This window comes from Chenopodium quinoa, unplaced genomic scaffold (assembly GCF_001683475.1).
Source record: "Chenopodium quinoa cultivar QQ74 unplaced genomic scaffold, ASM168347v1, whole genome shotgun sequence".
Classification (NCBI taxonomy): domain Eukaryota; kingdom Viridiplantae; phylum Streptophyta; class Magnoliopsida; order Caryophyllales; family Amaranthaceae; genus Chenopodium; species Chenopodium quinoa.
The window spans coordinates 2,504,518-2,525,574 of NW_018743574.1; the positions used below are offsets into that span (position 1 = coordinate 2,504,518).

Here is a 21,057-nt window from a genome sequence, read left to right on the forward strand (position 1 = left end):
ATAGTGAATGCTTAATTAATAAATCGATCAAACTTTCAATTTAATCATTTCCTTGCATGATTTTGGCAAGAGAATGATGAAGTTTGCTCCAATTTATAAATTCATACATTCATCCAAAGTTATGTACTTGTTCATTTGACATTCTTTCTAACAATTGTACCATGACTTATAATTCACAATATAAATAATTTCTCTAAAATTAGCTTAAGACCCATACAGTCAACTAAAGTATTGTATCAGTTTGTTTCATGAATTTAGCCATTTTCCTTTGTCTTAGTATGATTGTCTACTTTATAGTCAAAGATGCATTTTTTTCATGTACAACTTTTCATCAAAATATAGCTCAATTTTTTAAAGATTATATTCTTATAGTATCAATTTTACTCAATTTATTTTTTGTAGTATTTATTTTATGTACTTATAACTTAATGTGCATTAAATACTTTATGAATTCCAATTTTAAAGCTGAGTTAAAAAGTAACATGCATTTTGCAGTGTATACATGTTTTTAATTCAACAAAGTAAATCTGAGCTAAAATGCTTGACTTTGATTGTGAGTCAGTGTTCAAGAATTTGAGGCTTTCCTTGATTTTGTTTAGCTCACGGGTCTGAGGCTCTGAGCTATAGGTATTGACCTTTTACAAATTGTACTTATGGCTACAATTTCAAAGTGTTGGAACAACTTTATATCATCTTGAGTGGCGAGCCGGTGAACCCGTCTTTCGAACTCAATAATATCTCAAAATTACGATTAGATTCCTCGTGATTTTAATGACTATTTCGAATAAAATTACCCAAATTTAGACTCAGTTTTGATCTAAAATATGTAAAACTATGAAGCATCTTGTAACTGTCAACCAAGTAAGTGATAAATTGATCAAATAGAAACTAAGGGCATGTTCTCATTGACTGAACTCAGCTGAACTGAACTGAACTGAGCTAAACTAAACTAAACTAAACTGAAATGAAATGAATATTTTATAAGAGAAGGAAATTAGGAGCTGAGCTGAACTGAACCGAACTGAATTTCAACGTAAGAGAACATGCCCTAAATAATTCAAACTTGAACTAAATTGGACACTTACCTAAAATGACCCAAACTCTGAGTTTCTTAATTGAAAAGGAGTCATTTATCAAGTCATCGGAGCTTGTAGTGTATGATTCAGTCTTTGAAAGTCATGCTTAACGGCCTAAACCTAGATATTTATATGATTTGTTAGCATATATAACAAAAACTTTGTATATGTTAATGACATAAAATAAAATATATCACCACAAGAAATTAGAGAGATCATCATATAATAGATTGTACCAATGATGAACTAGAATAGTAACTCAGATCAATTCCTAATCAATATTGTCTTGACCTCTCAAGAAACCCAAAAACCTTGATATTAACCTTTGCGTCACTTGATAAATGCCTAAATCAAATTCAGCTTTACATACATGCATTGACTTGAACAATATGTAGTAAATCCAAACCAAGCCAAATATATTGCATACTGACCTTTATTATATAAGAACAACTAACAACCTTTTATTTTCACCCTTACCAACGCATGTACCTCGTGGGTTTTTTTTTATTATGATGTTACAAACTAAACAAGATTAGTCATATACTTATCACTTAAAGAAAGATTAACATAAATACATTTGTAGTTTTGTACGAGTACATCATTATAAGTAATAAATAAATGAGGGAGAAACTATATGTGTATAACTTCCACATGCTAATGTAAGGCAACAAGTATTTTATATTTCCAATTCCAAAAAATCCAAGGTCATGTATATGCAAGTGTAAACTTACTTTGATTAAGAGGAATAATTTACAAGTAGCATATACTTGAATAATGCTTGTAATTTATAAAGCAATTCCCTACATAAATTAAGTATAGGTAAGTGATGAATCTATGAGTAAAATCCAAGGTATTGGTTTTTTGGGGAATCGAAGGCATGTATTTGTCTCCCTTTAACTGGAAGTTTGTTTCTTCAAGATTGCACACATGACATCATCCACGATGCCCCTTTGTTATGTGATAGAATTCTAAACAAAAAAATTGTTTGCAAGTCGTTGAACCCTAAGCTTACTCAACATCTAGTTCAACATTTTTGGAGTTGCAAGAGAGCAATCATTATTATCGTCCCCATTTTAACTTTGGCCGTTTCCACGAGTTCGATTCTGATAGCGTATCCCCTTATTCATAGGGCTAAATATTTCACATGGAGAAACCAAAAGTTTACATTGATGACCTGCCTGAAGACGGACCTAACCAAAAGTTTAACTTGATTGGATTTATATTCAATCAGATTTGCTTACAAACTCATGAAAGAGATCAATTTTTATCATTTTCTTAATTAACGTCTCTTACCTTTATAAATTGAATCAGTAAGGTACTTGAACCATACTTAAATTTGTTTCTTGTGATTTTCCCCTGTCTTTAAGTCAAAGTTGTGACTATATAATTTTTTTGAACCAAACAATTATTCTACCATAAAAGCAGTAAGTTAACAATACAAGTTATCTAACTCAAACAGATTAGAATGTCTTCAACCATGCAAGTTCACTAAGCCATTTAAGGTTGTAGAAACACTACCTTTCGGATTTCAGACCAAGTAATATTCTACCTGAACGCAAAACTGCAGAAGTGACCACCTATCAGGCATAGAAGATGATTAGATGGGTATGCTATAACTTCATTTAGTTACACTCCTATGTAATGAATTACAGCCTGCAGGACGAAACAAAACACAGCTATATTGTTACAAAGCTATATCACTTGCATTTGATCATGAGTCCAAAGTCGAAAACTGCCCAGCATTCTGTGCTAGCAAAACATTCTTGAGTGGCATATTGCCCAAAACAATAAATGACTACCTCAAAGAAATGCCAAACTAACAAAATCAAATTCATAGATTTATCTCATACATTACAAGCTAGCTAATTTATCTAAAGAGCAAAAATACATGCAGAAAAAGGATTACCTCTAATGCATAAAATGAATGTACAAGAATTTTAAAAGACCCAGCTACCACTAATATGGTACAGGAAAATCATATTCAATACAGCAATCCTTTAGTCAGATTTAGCTCTTTTGATGTTTCCCAACGTATGCCTGCAAGAACACAAATTAGGTTCAGTTGAGTTTCGCTAGCTTTTGCTTCTATGAAAGAGATTCTGCAATATCTATGATAGCAGGATCTAAAGGTGAATTTGAAAACAGAAACTCACCTGTACAAGTTTGTCAATTTTTTGCTTTGAGCACGACAGATACATGTCTATTTTCTCTTTCGTTTGAGGAATTTGAGGCCCTAGTGTCTCTGTAACTTTGTCAACCACTTTCTTCACTATTGTCTTGTAGGCATCTTTGCTTACATGACCATCCTTCCATGAAGGCTTTAAAAGCTCCTTCACAAACTCTGCTAATGCAAATTTGAATTGACGGAGTCCCTTTGTATCTTTCAACTTTTTATCGTCATCAGCTCCATCATCTGCACCCATATCCTGAGAAGGCCCGTTTTCCGGTGCCTTAATTATTCCTTCATCTGTTGTTTTGCCATATTTCTCATCCTTGGATGCTGCAAGAGGCTCTTGCTGAGTCACGTCATCCTTGTTATGTATTTCATTCTTTGAGATGTTCTGCTCAACACTCAACAAATGATTACCCAAGTTTGGCATCTTTGGCTCAACGCTATTACATAAAGGATCATATGGCTTTAGTGCTTCAGGAGCTTGATTTAGCTGGATTATAGCAGCAGAAACTGGAGGAACAGGTTCTGCTATGTCAGGTGGATTAGACAAACTACAGGGAGTAACAGCAGTCGAAAATTGTGAAAGCTGCTGCCTGCTTTCAAGTAGTTGGGTCAGAGAAGCGGTGAGATGGGAGAGTTGTGCCAGTTGCTCATTGCTAACAGAGCTTTGAGCAGTAGCAGATTCTGGAGCAGCTTCAGATGAAGCTAAACTGACCGCATGAGACCCATCAACCTTTTTATCCAAAAAGGCCGATGGATTATGCGAAAGTTGCCTTTGCATTGCCTCTCCTTGAGAAAGATGTGAAGATGGAGACAACTGACCCTGTCCAGCATTCTGTGATGAGACTGATAGCTGATTTTGTCCAGGGGAAGGAAGTCCAGGAAATGGCAGCTGAATTTGTCCGGGGGGAGGAGGTCCAGGGAGCGGCAGTTGATTTTGTCCAGGGGGAGGAGGTCCAGGGAGCGGCAGCTGATTTTGTCCAGGGGGAGGAGGTCCAGGGAGCGGCAGCTGATTTTGTCCAGGGGGAGGTCCAGGGAGTGGCAGCTGATTTTGTCCTGGGGGCGGATGTGAACAGAGTGACGGCTGATTTTGTTCAGGAGGATGCGAAAAGAGTGAGAACTGACTTTGTCCAAGAGGAGATTGTGGAGGGATTGACAGCTGAATTTTTCCAGGAGGATGCGAAGGAATTGATGGCTGACTTTGTCCAGGAAGAGAATGAGAAGGGAGAGACAGCTGAGTTTGCCCAAGTGGGGGATTTATGTTTGTATTAGGGCGAACATTGACACTCTGATCAGGCTGAAAATTACCTTGCCCTTGTGGGAGATTCAATGGTTGATTCTGAACAATACATGAGCCATCATGATCTCGAACATCTCTCCTTTCCCCAGAATTCAACATAGGTTTATTATCCTTGTAATCTGGATTCTGGTCAGCAAAAGGATCATGAAATACTTTCTGTTCCTGGAATCCAGCTTGGTAATGCTTCTCATATGAAGCTTCTCCAGCCACATCTTGCTGAACAGCTGAAAAAGAAATGTTAGGTGCAGTTTGTGAAGATGAAGAGTTCATGCCCTGCTGTTTAATATCCTGAGGGGAAATCTCCATATCACCAGAAAAATTTTCCGTCAAGCCAGGGACGTTATTTTCTATCTTCCACTGAAGTGCCTGCTTTTTGTCCTGGATCTGAGATTTGCCTAAATTAGTCGATGTTTCTCGTGTTTGTTTTATGTCTAGCATGTCATGGCTCCAACAATCATCCCCAGGTCTTGATCCAGCCATGTCTTTAGCCACTTCTGTGATCTCATTTTTATCATCTTCCCAACCATGTGCTGCAGGATTATTAGGTACTGTAGTAACATCACACCAACTTGGACCATCCCAACCTCGGTCACCCTCATATTTATGGTCTGGACCCCTCCCATCACCTTTATATCTTGCTGTAGTCATTTCTTTCCTTTCATTCTTGTCCTCTCCCCAACCTTGCACTGCTGGAACAGTTGAGACAGCAGTCGCATCACTCCATCTTGGACCTTCCCAAACCTGGCCACCCTCACTTTTATGGTCTGGGCCGCGCCTATCACCTCGGGACCTCCTATCTGGACTATATATTTCCTGAACCTGATGAGAAAATTTGCAACGAGTTCCATTACGACAATTTCCAGCAGCAAAAAACTTGCATGGAGTTTCACCTCTTTTAGGAGGCTCAAATTCATGATTCCGGTCAGGATAAGTATCCCTCCGTCTGTGGTCAAGATCACGATAGGTATCCCTACTTCTATGATCATGATCAGGATAGATATCTCTACTTCGAAGGTCATGATCCCGGTTCCTGTAGACATCTTCAACTCCTTTATCAAACACATCACCAGCAGAATCATCATGCACATACCTGCACGAATCACCTCTTCTACACCTACCCTTCAAAAATTCGTTACAGATATGAGCAGATTTTTCAGTCCTTGTAGCACAGTCTTTGGTGTCATCAGGAGAATATCTTGAACCTCCAGTCTTTTGACGTCTACTTTCCCAATCTTCTGGTGAGCTGCATTCCAGTCGCCTATTATCATACATTTCATCCTGGTGAAGAAAATGACAGCTACTCCCTCTCCTGCATCTTCCAGAAGAAAAATCTCTACATATTTGTGCTGGAACTCCAGATCTGCTTCTACTCCTATCATTCACTGCTGGCTCCCGTCTAAAATTATGAGCTGGACTCTGGCTCCGGCTCCTGCTCCTGCTCTTACTAATCCTAGACATCAAACCAAATCTTAGGAGATTAGGAAAAACCAATAAAAATAAATATAAAAAATAAAATAAAAAAAAAACCTTTAAGCATCTAGCACAATAAGCTGATAACAGAAGGGAGACATGAATCAAATGGTAAAGGGTAAACTAAAAGTTTAAAGTGAATGATTGTCTACCCCTTGTTTCAACATATTAACCACTTTGAAAAACCTAGTCTACAATATTTCATGTAGGATATAACAATAATAAGATGAAAAAAAAAAAAAAAAAAGAAAAAGAAGAGTGCCTGTTAGATCTATGGAAGAGAATAGGATATCAATCAAAATTCTAATTACAAAATCCAAAGAAACATAAAAAGAACAGGACATGGCATCTTACAAGTCGTACCGGTGTGATCGACCCCAACCATTCCTGGGGGACCGACTTGAAAGCCGAGGTCTCCATTCATCTAGTCCTGGAGAGATTCTTGTGCAATTACCTTCTCTATCCCAAGTCATTGCGCTTTCTTTGCTGCGACTATCGTGTCTACGTGAACCTCTATCAGGTGAAAGGGGCTCTCTAGGCTGTCAATTGAAATTATCATCTACAAAGTCAGCTTAATATACCAAAAATTACCCCTAAGCAAGACCATTAACCTATTCCATCATGATAAAAACTACCTACCCTCCGTGTCTGAGCCCTATCATAAAAGTTTTCAGGTAGTGCTTCAGCATCTTTATGGTCCCATTTTGAATGGCGTCTCTTGCTACTTCCACTCATTTCTCCAGATAAAATAGCAGGATTGATTACTCAAATGTGAGCTCTGCAAGAAGCATTGAAAGAATAAAAGGTTAGTTATATAATTAAGATATTACAAACATAAAAATGCTCTTTTTTTCCTTTTTTCTTTCTTTTTTTTTTTTTATAAGTAGAAATAAAACTGCTTTTATAAATTTATAGTAAAAAAAAAATCTGTCAAGACAAGACATATTAAGCAGAAGTATTCATTCCTTCTCAATCTATAAACGGAAGCAAGAAAATATGGTTTTCAAATGATGTATACTACCACCGAAAATCAATATCAATATAAATGTAACAAATTTCAAACTCATAAAACTTTGCAAGCAAGTCAAAGTTCGGTCACTATTCATTAGCCCCAGAGTCACTTCCAGAGTTCGAGTTTAAACACTAATTCCTCTGTCCAGTTAAGAGACAGGTTGGCTATACACACAAGTGTGAAACATCCAAAAGCAATTAGCTTACACTATAAGCATATTTGACAAAGCAATCAGCATATCTTCCAACTGGCCAAACTAGTACTCATTTCTGAGTCCCCTCTCTTCATATTATAGCGTATAAAGACAGCAAAAAAAATGAAGAAAAAGTAAGTAAACAGATCTGCAAGTGGGGTTCAAAAGGTTATTGTTCCTCCGCGTGCTTGTACAATATTTTCTCAAAAATATTTAGTTTATCAATCTCCTCAATTTACCTTCAATTGGAAGTTTGAAACCCTGCATATCAACAAAACTAATTTTGGAAAGAGGTTGTACTGAATTACTGATAATAGGCTAGAATGTTGGGAGAAAAAACAGAGCAATTTCAGCTGCTATATATGATGCAGGCAAAAGGGATACCGAAGGCAAAAAGCACCATTTCCAATTAAATTCCAGTAAAGAGACACCTGCCTTTCTGTAAATTAGAAGTTAAACAAAGAGGGCAAGCTGTCCTCGATAAAAGAGCAGCTAATGACCCTCTCCCCGGTCTCCCCTACCCAGAAATAATAATTGAAACTGTGTCTCCAAAAAGAAAGCCCTAGTGTTAGAATCTGGCTCCTTTTTATGTATTAGATTCCCTTTAGATGCTTTCATAGAGTTTAGTTTATGTTTTCTAAGCTTGAGGTCCCATTATTGTGTTACTGTCAATTCAGTGTTCGCTAGGGATTCTCCTTGTAATCAAATTAAAACTCTTTAGAGGGTGAATGATTAATGAAATCTTCACTCTTATTAAAGATAGAAAGAAGGGGCAGATTGATGGAGGAAAAAAACTACTATGTCTAGCCGCTTGAAAAAAGAAAGTCTCACTCCAAGAATTAGCTATCAGCTTTGAACCTTTAATCAAGCCTTCTACCAAGTATTGCCTTGCTTTTATGCTTGTTTGTTGATAGACCTTTATAGATATAGTGTCTTACTTGCATAATAGCTCCCCTCCAAACCAACTTGATGCACTAAGAACTCGTGGTTCAGACCCGCTTGTGCCCATCTTGAAGTATCGGCCGTCACACGCCCTGACCACCTGCACTCCGTCGCCCAAATAGAAGTGAGTGCTCCCTTAATTTAATTGCCCGCTTGTGTTGTTTTGTGCTCACAAGCTCCTTTTCTGCTCAAGGCTAGCGTTCTTACTGTCAAAAGGTTAGAGCGCGCCACACATTTCGGGGTCCAAACTCCAAGACCATGACACCTAGGATAGAATAAATTATAAAATTGAGTAATTACACCTTAATTTTGAATAAGCATCTTCTCATCAAGCATTGATCAATCATAAGAGCCCATGAGGTGAATAATTAATATCTCGTATATTAATATCCATGGTTAGAAAATCCAAATCCGATTCAATACCATGTTGTCATAATGTCATGGGAATAAATGATGTGTTGATTGTAGACCGCATCGCGGTTCTCACAACACAAATTTGAATTCAATGTCTTTTAGGATTTTAAAATAGGTATACACTATTAGAGTAATTAGAATAGATTATAAGGGGCTTAAAGCCATTAGTGGGAAGACATGGGGAATCCTTCATTTGAGTTAAACAAAGAATTTGATGTTCATATGAGATTATGGATTATTGAACACCCCATACTAAATTGAATGATTTTGGTTTTGTTAATTAAAATCCTTTAAAATTCGGCCAACCTGAAATGATACAAATGCATATTTGCACCACCTTTATTTTTTATTTTTTTATTTTTTTTATGTTCTACTCAATTACTATAAATACGCAATTTAAAAGAGTATCGAACAATGTGCTTGGATGTAAGATAAAGTATTAAATGATGTAAAAATGTGGATTTGTGCAAGTAAATAATGCAAGTGAGTGTAGAAAGGAGTAATAATTGTCGTGTTGAAAGCCATGAAAAGGAAAGACAATAGAAGGGATAAATCAAAAATAGAATGAAGTAAAGTAAGTGGAAAAAAAAATTTAAATGAAAAGTGAACTAAACAAAAAAGAACGGAGGGTGTACATTGGTGCATGATTTTGCATTTTCCAAAGATGGCATGCCATTAGAGCTTATTTATGTCATTTCAAAATTTATCTATTCTATTCACATTATGAATATTTTATTAGTAAAAATGAGTTTTCTTCATTTAAACACGATGTTAATCATTAACCATTAGTTTCATACAACAAACATAACAATGAATCATTAAAAATAGTTTTAATCATTAAACATTAGTTTCAGTCCATGAAAATTAGTTTTGATTGTAAAATTAGTTTTTATTAAAGTTTAATTAATATTATTGTTAACTGTCAAAATGGGCTTAATTGCATTAGCGTTAATAGGAGAGCATCACTCCTATATTGTATAAGATAAAATAATAATTACCCAACATACACACTAATGTGCAATTTACAAGGCTACTAATTTTTTTAAAAAGAGGTTCTTTCTACAAAAAACATAACAATGTTTGAACTTTGAAGCATAACCAAATCATCCCTATTTCCTCATATTTGCCACCAATAATAGTGATTTGTTCATATAAAAGCTACCTTGCCCCGTTTCTTTTCATTCTTTTCAACTTCTTCGAATAAGAGAGGCACCACAATCTCTAATATGACGTCATTAGACCTCCGCCACTGGCAAATGAACGGACAATCACATACAAGCACCACCAATAGCCAAGTCTTGCTTCTTGCTAGTGATAGTGTACAATGATTTTGAATAACATTTGGTTATTGGAAAGTTTTGGGCATCCTCTTATGCACACAAGGCCATATACAACAAGTAGACTTAAAATATTGTACGCTTCTCGGGTACCCGCTTTATTAGAAGGGCTCACAAGTAGACTTAAAATTCTATACCATCTTTATTAGAAGTGCTACTTAGAATAATTCACTTCAACTTTTCAAGCTAAAGCTTTATCAATAGGTGCCATTGTTTTCTTAGCCTCTTCGTGCAACGGTTTCCATAACAATGGATGGCCATTTTACAACCCAATAAACTCAAGCCAAGCATGGTTGAAGAGGAAATTATTCACCAAGAATGTTCATAAAAAATGGCATATTCAACTTCATTCCCATGTACCTTCTTCACCGTTGTTGCTTCATAACAAAACCATATCATTACAGTTTGTCAAACAACTTTTCTTCTTAATCTTGATATACGGCCATTTACAATAAGTTAAAACACCTTTTTATTGAAACTGATCACCTTATGTATCCATGTTTGGGCCTCCACTTTAACTTCGAAACATTAGTACAGTATAATGTTGCTCGTATGACATGTGAAGGTTTACAAGCTTGTAGAAAGATCATCACTCCTAAGTTCCAAAAATGAACTAATCGAACGTCACACAATATCGATTCGAATTTGGCGCCTCTCTCGGTTCGATTGTCATTTCTTGTAAATAAGGACATAATTCTTTGAAAATAGGATGCTATGAGATGGAAATGTTAGCCAACCCAACCATAACACTCAACTTTTTTTGTGTTTATTTCAATATGGGATAAGGGCTCCAATCACGCCACTTAGTTATTCCTCCATTACAGCAAACTTATCATCAATATTAGACATAATAAGGTAGGAAATTTCGATTTTTAAAAAAAGGTAGGATATTGAGTTCCAACCTTTTATAATACACCATTACTTTACTTTAAGCTACAGTCCATGTAACACAAATTAAGACTTTACCCTTAACTGACAACCATCAATTCTTTTGTAAGGAGATTGATAGTTCACTTCAAACTCAATTCAACTCCCACATCAATCTCTCAATTCTCCTAGCATAATCGTTAAATAGTCCAAATCATTATCCACTCCATTTTAAATTTCTTTGTCAACTCAACCATCCAAAATGGGGAATATCATCATCCAGGAGCAGTGGAGATCTAAAAACCTTTTGATATAAAGAACTAGGAAGAAACCACCAAGTGACCAAGGTGTAAAGAATTATTGCTACATTAATCTCCTCCAATACTTAAGTCTTTGACAAAGACTAAAAATGATCCAACAACCCATCCACCATAAGCAACAAATACTAATGCATGGATATACCCCAAATCGACATCTCTTATACCAAAATTAGTAAAATCTCCCAAGATATAGTAGGCCCCATTCTTGTTCTTGAGCTTATGAGCACTAGCAGAGCGGGTGTTAGGAAAGCAGCTTATTTTTACTTAGCAAAGTAGATGACTACAACATCTCAAAGGAGCAGGACCTTATATGTAAACTCCCTTTTATTGAAGCTCCTCTCGTGTGCTTTGTGTTCGATTTGCATATTCGCGTAAGATATTCATTTACACTTGAACTCTGCCAAACTCACTGCCTAGATAAAGGGGGGTTACGATAGGTCGGTGACCACATCACTTGACATGAGCCCAATGATTAAGAGTAGTACTAGGATGGGCGACCTCATGTGAAGTACTCATGTTGGTTCATGCAGCCCACCCCACTTATGGGATATTCCTTTACACTCGCTTTATCAAGTATAACCTTTAGCCTTACCTTTACAAATTGTAACACAAGTAATACTATAATGACATTAGCACATTTCTTGAATTTTCACGCCCAAAGTCTTACTACCTAATGTTATAGTTAAAGTAAGACTTCGGGATTCTCAAAATCCCTCAAGTGTTGATCCAAGCTCCCATTACCACCAAAGGACCCAATAGACATGGACTTAGCAAATAGCATTAGCTTCTTGAAATTGATGTCCTCGATGTCTAAAATAATCATAAGCACATGTTCAAAGCATCATTCACCATTCATTCGCCTTTATATTTGGTGCAAAACTCATCTTCCAACTCCTTGCTTTTAAAAGGCATAAAGATGTATCACTTGTTCATACAAATTGTGAAAAGTATGTCCATAAAGGATTATTCCATGAGCATGAACGGAAGTTGACTTGTTATCATTTGCAATGTACATCTTACATTGTCCTAAAAATATTAACATACACTTAAAGCATACACTATTGAATATCACATCAAATAGTCATGATACGCTCATGAATAAAACTTAAAAAAAAAAAAAAAAAAAAAAGAAGAAGAAGAAGCCAATATTAACATCTTAAATGTTCTCCTAGTTTAAGTCTAAATTATTCAAATTATTAATATAAGTAGTACTTTTGCACATGGGATTTTGGAACAATTGTACTACCTCACCTCATATTTCATTTAATTTATTAATTACATTTGACTTTGTTCAAGTATACAACAAGTAAATTTAATAATATAACAAGTTAATCAAAATATAAATAAAAAATAATAAGGAACATAAAATCTTGAAACTTAACCAATGTTAGAAATAATGAATTAAGAGTACAAAATGAATAACCATACAAATTCTCCCACATACAAAGCAATAACAAGGACCACTGATATGGCAAAAATAATTAAACTAATTTATTGAAATAAAGTTGCATATGTATAAATTGTGAATACTTAGATTTCCCTAACTCCTAAATGTTCTTCCCATTTTGACTGTGCACATTTGCTAATGTATTACTTTATATTTATGGTTGCATATAAGTAAAAAATATATATATAACAATTGAATATGAATAAACTACTCATCGAAACGAAACAAATAAGACCAAAAAATTAAAAAAAAAAAAAATAGAATAGGAAGAAGAATTATGGAATCAACTAATAAAGAAATTACAATATCAAACCTAGTATTCTATCAAAAGGGAAAAAGTTACAACACCCAGAAGATAAAGCACATGAATTTGACATCAAATTATATTATATTATATCTATTTCATTTTTATTGTTTTATTTGGAATTTGTACAACATTAATAAGACTTTAAACCTCAAGATTTAACCTTTCAAAATCAAATTTGGCTATCTAGTTAAGTATTGCCATAATCGAACCTAAATCATTAACACCAAAGCATCCAATCCCTCTAAAAGGCCAAAATCTACCTTCTAAATTGTTAATGGAAAAGGGTATAAATGAAAACATTGGGAAAAATACCTATTCGAAATCACATATTGAAACACACAAAAACAAAAATCCATCAATACTCTAATAAGATTAGTATAATCTAGATTTTTTATAAAAAAAAAAATAACTCTTAAAAGGTAAAGTAGCATTCTACATATGAACATCCAAATAGGGGCTCATTCATGAAGGAAATTCCATAAATAGAACTTTAAAGGGAAATGTTCTCAAACAACCAAATTCCCATGGAGCAAACCTCCCTCTCCTTGCACCCTTGAAAAAATTAAGAAAATCTATAAATGTAAGCTTTTAAAACTACATAAGAATATGACATGCCATAAAAATCACTAACCCGTTAGTATAGCAATGCGAGCATTTGATCCAAATCATCAGGATGCAATTTCGAAACCAAAAAATTTGTGCAAGTGCCAGGACTCACGATGTTAACAACCAAGTATAAGGCTCAGATTGTTGCTTCATAAAGCTACAAATATTCTACTACGATGGCCACCTTATTAGCGTAAGGTACATCTTTTTAAGAGCCTTTGCATCTCATCAAACATAAAAATATCCACAAGTTCCATAACTTAACAAAGAATTTCCAATGAAATAACTCAAGACTCAAGAGGTAAAAGCTTCTCCAATCTCCAGGCCCCCCACCACAGGAATAAGAATTGATTTCTTAAGATGTTCTGTCTATAGTGCTTATACCAAGAATTATAACAAATGACTTTACACTTAAGGCTCAGAAAGGTAGTGTTAAGATGTATGAGAAAATGACATTCGGGTTGAACTGTCCTCCAAAGTTTAGAGACGTAAAGCACTTCTATGAAAAAACCTCAGCATTCTCACGACCAATTTTAATGACTAGCTCAAATTCCTCAAAATTCACCAATAAAATTCCCATAAAGGATGTAATTTTAACTGTTTCAGGAACCACATTATTTTAACTGCATCAGCCACAATCGATGAATCTTTGTATAACTTCCAAGCTTCCCATGTTACTGCAGAAAATTTATCTGGTATTAGTTGTACTCTTGGAGCTCTTAGAGTGACATCAAACCAAACAACAGTAGGAACTACCTATCCTTCAACACAAAAGGCTAAACTACATTCCTATCACCCAACTATACACAATTAATAAAACCTAAAAAGCCCCATTATGGCATTCGATACTACTATAGTACTACCGCATAATTCTAGGGTCAATTTTTCTATTACACGATACTCCACATAAACCTTAATGCCATTTAATTTTCACAACCTCTTTCCACAAATTAACAGTCCAATAGAGTCCGAAAAGCTACCGAGAAAAGTGTAACAATAAAAATAAGTTTTTAATTAAAAAAAATAATCTTATTCTAAACGTGGCTCTCACTCAATCACACAAGAACGGCCCCTCCCCTCGAGCCAGAACCGAAGGGCGGCCGCCCTGGGCTCGGGGAGAAAGGGTCCATTTTTAATAGTCCCATCCTACAATCAAGATGTATAAACAACAGCTTGCAACACATTAACAGCCAAATTTGACTCAACTATCAAATCAGGCTCCAATAATCACATTAACATCTTCTCACGTAAGAATATCAACACAATTTGCACATATCAGAATTCCAGCAACAAAACAATCACTATAATCATTCATAACCTCAGTAATAATCAAAAGTTCAACTTTTTAACATTACAAGAACCCTAAAATTACTATACTGAAAATCAAATCAATGATAAACCCTAGATTGCGAAATTAAAAATCGATAATTTAAAAAGTACAAAAAAGTAAAAACATCTTACCTCGAAGCTGCTTCAATGGAGTAGAGAAAGCCAAGAATCCGGTTCGATGGAGAATTAAGAGCACGCGCTTCAATGGAGGAGAGAGATTGAGAGAGAAGGAGGTGTGCAGCGTAAAAGTGAAAAGCTCCAAAGGAAGAAAAAATGAAAACTTCGGAGGAAGATTAGTGATGTCTGCCGTCAGATCTACATTATATCAACGATCATTAATTATTTGTATTTAATGTAATTATAAGAATTAAGGTAAATTATTGTAAATAAAGTAATGTAAGATATTACGGAGTACGAAGTTTATACTTCGTACGTCATTAGTCTTAAGTTGAGAATTCATGATAAAATAATTAGCCTATTTCTTCGTTGCACTTTGTTAATAAATGAAGGTTGAATAGAATATAGAGCTGTCAAAAGTTGACCTGATCGGACCCGAAATACAGACTCAAACCCGATTATTAACCGACCCATCTGAACCTAAAAACAGTGACCCAAACCCGACCTGAAATCAACTCTAGATCCGAGTTGACCCGAGTATGTGAGACCCAATCCCGAACATGAATTGTCCTGGAGATGACCCGACCGGCCGACCCATATGTAAGCCGTAAATTATTGACCTGAACCGAACCCGACTAGAACCGAAATTAACGCAAACCCGTTTTAACCCGTCAAAATCCAAATTTAAACCGACATGTTACTAACCTGAACTGAACTCAACCCGACCCATTCCTAGCCCGACCCGAATTCACTACTAAAAATCAGCTGAATTCCGACGGATTGCTTCCGACGGACATGTAAATCCGTTGGAAAAACTAAAATTTCCGATGGATATATATTTCGTCGGAAATTTCCGACGAATTCATCAATTCCGTCGGAAAATCCGTCGAAAATTTCCGACGGAAATGAAATCCGTCGGAAAATAGGTAATTTACGACGGATTTTATATCCATCGGAAATTACCTATTTTCCGACGGATTTCAATTCCGTCGGAAAATTAATGATTTCCGACGGATTTTTCCGTCGGAATCATTAAAATTATATTTTTTTAAAAATATCTCATAACCTTAAGCTAATAAGTGGGCGCCGCTTCTCTTTGTGGCGCCCTATCTCCTCCTTCTCCGTCGCTTTCTCTTTCCTCCTCTATCTTTCCTCTTCTTTCTCCTCTGCAGTTCTTCTTCTCTTTCATCTTCTCTTTCCCTCATCTTCTTTCCCCTCTACCAATCAAATGTCGAACATCATCTTCAAGTAATGGTTGTTACGGTCAAATTCGAGCTTGAAATCCTTAGATCTAAAGGTTTCATGGTCGAATTTGACCGTATAAAACCATATTCGAGTGAAATTCAAAGGAAAAATGGTAATATAAGTATGTTTTCTTGGTTTTATTTGTTTGTTTTTTTTTTGTTAATTTATGGGCTGTGAATTTGTATGTTTTGTATTTTTTTTTAATTTTTGGGTTTAATTACTGTTGAACGTGGTGGATGGGTGGCAGACCGGTGGTTAGTTAGGGTTTGGGGTGGGTGGGTATCTGGGTGTGGGAGGTTTTTATGGGCTAGTGGGTTAGGGTTTGGGGTCGGGTGGGGATCTGGGTGTGTGGGAGGGTGGGCTACTGGGATCGGGTTTGGGGGTTGGGTGGGGATCTGGGATCGGGTTTGGGGGTTGGGCGGGGTCTGAGTGTGTGGGAGGGTGGGGCTACTGGGTTTTGGGGTTGTGGTTGGGTGGGCAGTGGCGACTGAACTTGGTGGTGGGTGGTGGTCAGGGTTTGAGTTTAGGTTTGGGTGGTGGGGTTTTGGTGGGTGGATCTGGGTTAGTTTTGGTTTAGGTGGTCGGTGGTGGTTCGCTTAGGGTGGCTGGTGGTGGTTGTGGGGAATATTTGAGGAGTTTTTGTATTAAATTTGTTGCGGTGGAGGTGGCAGTTTAGCGGTGAGGGATGATGGTGGTGGGGGTGGTGCGGGCTTTTTTTTTTTTTTTTAAAAAAAAGGATTTTCCGACGGAATTTCCGTCGGAAATTTCAGACAGACTTTTCCGTAACTAGAAAACCTCTTCCGATGCTAAAAATCCGTCGAAATTTCCGTCGAAAAAGTGTTTCCGACGGAAATTTCGTCGGAAAAGGTCGATTTGCCGACAAATACTATTACAACGACACGTTCCGACGGAATTCCGTCAGAAACACGATTTCGACGGAAAACAGGGTGTTTCCGACGGAACTTTTCCGTCGTAATTAAGCTGTTTTTCTTGTAGTGATTTAACCCAACCTGTTACAAACCCGACCCGAAATCAACCCGACTTGTTATTAACCTGACCCAAATTCAACCCGACTTGTTATTGACCCGACCCGAATTTTACCAGACCGATCGCTAACCCGACCCATAAATTCAACCCGATCTGTTACTAACCCGACTCGAAATCTACACGACTTGTTATTGACCCGACCTAAATTCAACCTAATATGATCCCGACCTGATTTCAAATCACCTTAAATGCAATTTAGACCACCTTATTATTGTTGATCAAATCATTTTATCTATGGAGACCAAGTCGGTCCAGGCCAGGAAAAGAAAGGAGCATCATCCTCAAATTTGAGTTAAATATAGTATATATTTGTTGTATGGTCAAAGGAAATAATTATCTTCCTAGATTATAAACTATAGTTCCCTAGTATATTGTCATATATATTATAGATTTATAGTCAAAGAAAATAATTAGCTTGATAAAAATGATAATTATCTACTTATAATTAGTTGAACTCAAATATAACTTGAGTTGGAAATGACCCCACCTAATTGTAATAACCTGCAAATCATTGACTTGAACATAACCCGACTTGACTCCAAGAATAACCCGACTTGGAAATGACTCAACCTTATTATAACCCACAAATTATTAGCTTGAACCGAACCCGACTTGAACCCAAGAATGGCCCGACTTGAAAATGACCCGAGATGATTATAACCTGCAAATTATTGACTTGAACTGAAACCGACTCAAACCCGAGAATGACCCGACCTGATTCTAACCCGCAAACTATTGACTTGAACTGAACCCGAGAATTACCCTAACTCGTTTTAACCCGTGAAAACCCGAATTAATCCCGACCTATTGTTCACCCGACCCGAATGTAACTTGACCTGTTATTAACCCGACCTAAACCCGACCCAAACCCGATAAGAAGTATGACCCGACGTGACCTGACTCAAGCATGACCCAACCAAAGCCGACCCCCATAGGTTATGGAATTAATCCAAATTGACCCGACCCACTCTTAACAACCCAAGCCCGACCCATTTACCATAATTGATAGATCTAACAAAAACCTCCAAAATTTCTCAAAAAACGTGGATATTAGCCTTTAATTTTGGAATTTTTTTACTTTTTTCACTCGAAAATTTAAATTTCCCAAATGTTTACCATGATCCATAATACCCTCCGGGAGTCCAATCGGCTGGGTAGAACCATCCAATTTGCCTTAAACGACCAATTTACCGGTTTACAACTTGCACCGATTTCATTAACTCAAGCTTACCACGAACATTTATGACAACATATACTGATCATATATGGATCCAAATGGCATTATATGACCCCGATATTTATCCCCTAAAATCTCAATGCTTTTCAACACCGGGCCCCGAAACATTCGAAATTTCTCAAAAAGCGTGGATATTAGCCTTCAATTTTGGAATTTTTTGACTTTTTTTCACACCGATATAAAAATTGACGAAATGTTTACCATGGTCCCAAATACCCTCCGGGAGTCCAATTAGGTGGGTGAAACCATCCAATTTGCCTTTAAACGACCAATTTACCGGTTTACAACTTACACCGATTTCAATAATTCAAGCATACCACGAACATTTATGACAACAAATAATGATCATATATGGTTCAAACGACATTATATGACCCCTGAGATGAATTCCCTTGAATTTCAATACTTTTCGACACCGGGCTTCGAAGACTCCAAAAATTCTCAAAAAGCGTGGATATAGCATTTATTTTTTGAATTTTTTTCGCTCGGAAACAAAAATTGTCGAAATGTTTTCCATGGTCTCTAATACCCTTTGGGAGTCCAATTGGGTGGGTAGAACCATCCAACTTGCCTTTAAACCGCCAATTTACCGGTTTAAAACTTGCACCGATTAAATTAACTCAAGCCTACTACGAACATTTATGACAACATATAATGATCATATATGGTTAGAAACAATATTATATGACCCCGAGATGTATCCCCTCAAATCTAAAAACTTTTCGACACCGGGCCTCGAAACATCCCAAATTTTTTAAAAAGCGTGGATTTCAATTTTGGAATTTTTTGACTTTTTTTCGCCCTGAAATAAAAATTGCCGAATTTTTTACCAAGGTTCCTAATACCCTCCGGGATTCCAATTGGGTGGGTGGAACCAACCAATTTGCCTTTAAACGGCCAATTTACCGGTTTACAACTTGCACCGATGTCATTAACTCAAGCCTACCACGAACATTTATGACAACATATAATGATCAATTATGGTTCCAAACGACAGTATATGACCTCGAGATGTATCCCCAAAAATCTCAATTCATTTCGACAGTAGCTCCGAAACCTTCGAAATTTATCAAAAAGCATGGATATTAGCCTTCAATTTTGAATTTTTTACTTTTTTCTCCCAAAAATAAAAATTGCCGAAATATTTACCATGGTCCCTAATACCCTCTAGGATACCAATTGGGTGGGTGGAACCATCCTATTTGTCTTTGAACGACCAATTTACTAGTTTACAACTTGCACCAATTTAATTAACTCAAACCTACTACGAACATTTATGGCAAAAAATAATGATCATATATGGTTCCAAACGGCATTATCTGACTCTGAGATATATTTCCTAGAATTTCAAGACTTTTTGACACCAAGCCTCATAACCTCCAAAATTTCTCAAAAAGTGTGGATATTAGCCTTCTATTTTGGAATTTTTTCACCTTTTTTTTGCCCGGAAATAAAAATTACCGAAATGCTTACCATGGTCCCTAATATACACTGGAAGTCCTATTGGGTGGGTGGAACCATCCAATTTGTCTTTAAACAACCAATTTACCGATTTACAACTTGCACCGATTTCATTAACTCAAGCCTACCACGAACATTTATGACAACATATAATGATCATATATGGTTCCAAACGACATTATATGACCCCGAGATGTATTCCCTCAAATATCAAGATTTTTGTACCTAACCTCAAAAATTTCTCAAAAAGCGCGGATATAAGCCTTCAATTTTTGAAAATTTTGACTTTTTTTCGCCCGGAAATAAAAGTTGCCGAAATTTTTACTATGGTACCTAATACCTTCCGAGAGTCTAATGGGTGGGTGTATCCATCCAATTTGCCTTTAAACGGTCAATTTACCAGTTTACAATTTGCACCGTTTTCATTAAATCAAGCCTATCACGAACATTTATGACAACATATAATGATCATAAATGGTTCCAAACGACATTATATGACCTCGAGATGTATCTCCTAAAATTCCAAGTTTTTTCGACACCAGCCCTCGAAACCTCCAAAATTTCTCAAAAAAATGGATCTTAGCCTTTAATTTTGGAATTTTTTGACTTTTTTGCTCATAAATAATTTTGGAACCCGAGAATTACCCTAACCCGCTTTAACCTGTGGAAACTCGAATTAAACCCGACCTATTGTTCACCCGACCTGAATGTAACCCGACCCAAACTCGATAAGAAGTATGACCCGACTTAAGCATGACCCAACCCAAACCCGACCCGCATAAGTTATGGAATTAATCTGAATTGACCCGACCCGAGTTAACCCGACCCACTCTTACCCAACCCAAACCCGACCCGTTTACTCGTATTGACAGCTCTAACAGAATATGTGAACAAACGAGAATATAAAACAACAAAAATTTTGTATACATTCGGTTTACACTAATATTAGTGTACATCGAGCAGTATAATGATAATTTTAAGCCAATTTAGGGTAACTTTTTGTCCTTTTTTTGGTAATTTTGAACATAATATGATTTTTTTATTTTTTATTTTTATAAATAGGACAAGAAAAGTTTTATAAGGTTAATAAAATTACTTTCAATCACTCCTAATTGAATTTTAGTCATTTAAAATGTGATTCTTTACCAATAAAGGGG

At 36.2% G+C, this 21,057-nt stretch overlaps 1 protein-coding gene across 4 annotated transcripts; it reads right to left on the reverse strand.

Annotated features, from left to right (window-relative positions):
• Positions 1 to 2,739: 2,739 nt before the first annotated feature.
• Positions 2,740 to 15,107, reverse strand: LOC110682013 (zinc finger CCCH domain-containing protein 38-like). 4 transcript variants are annotated; one of them, XM_021858216.1, is made up of 6 exons: positions 14,926 to 15,107; positions 13,490 to 14,141; positions 6,659 to 6,797; positions 6,383 to 6,558; positions 3,230 to 5,999; positions 2,740 to 3,113 (listed from the first exon to the last, which is right to left on the reverse strand). In XM_021858216.1, exons 3-6 carry the CDS (start codon positions 6,752 to 6,754, stop codon positions 3,084 to 3,086), a joined length of 3,072 nt encoding a protein of 1,023 aa, XP_021713908.1. In that variant the 5' UTR covers positions 6,755 to 6,797; positions 13,490 to 14,141; positions 14,926 to 15,107; the 3' UTR covers positions 2,740 to 3,083. The 4 variants fall into 4 exon arrangements, with proteins under 4 accessions (XP_021713908.1, XP_021713907.1, XP_021713905.1 ...); XM_021858215.1 differs by lacking the exon at positions 13,490 to 14,141 and adding an exon at positions 8,163 to 8,431 and having other exon boundaries at positions 6,374 to 6,558; positions 14,926 to 15,106; XM_021858213.1 differs by having other exon boundaries at positions 6,374 to 6,558; positions 14,926 to 15,106.
• Between the last annotated feature and the right edge of the window lie 5,950 nt (positions 15,108 to 21,057).

Bases quoted from the DNA above. Each gene is read 5' to 3' on its own strand.
- LOC110682013 (XM_021858214.1), bottom strand. From the start codon at position 6,754: ATGAGTGGAAGTAGCAAGAGACGCCATTCAAAATGGGACCATAAAGAT. The intron at 6,559-6,658 runs GTAGGTAGTTTT...TTCAATTGACAG, and splicing joins ATAGGGCTCAGACACGGAGG to CCTAGAGAGCCCCTTTCACC. The intron at 3,114-3,229 runs GTGAGTTTCTGT...GTGTTCTTGCAG, and splicing joins AAATTGACAAACTTGTACAG to GCATACGTTGGGAAACATCA.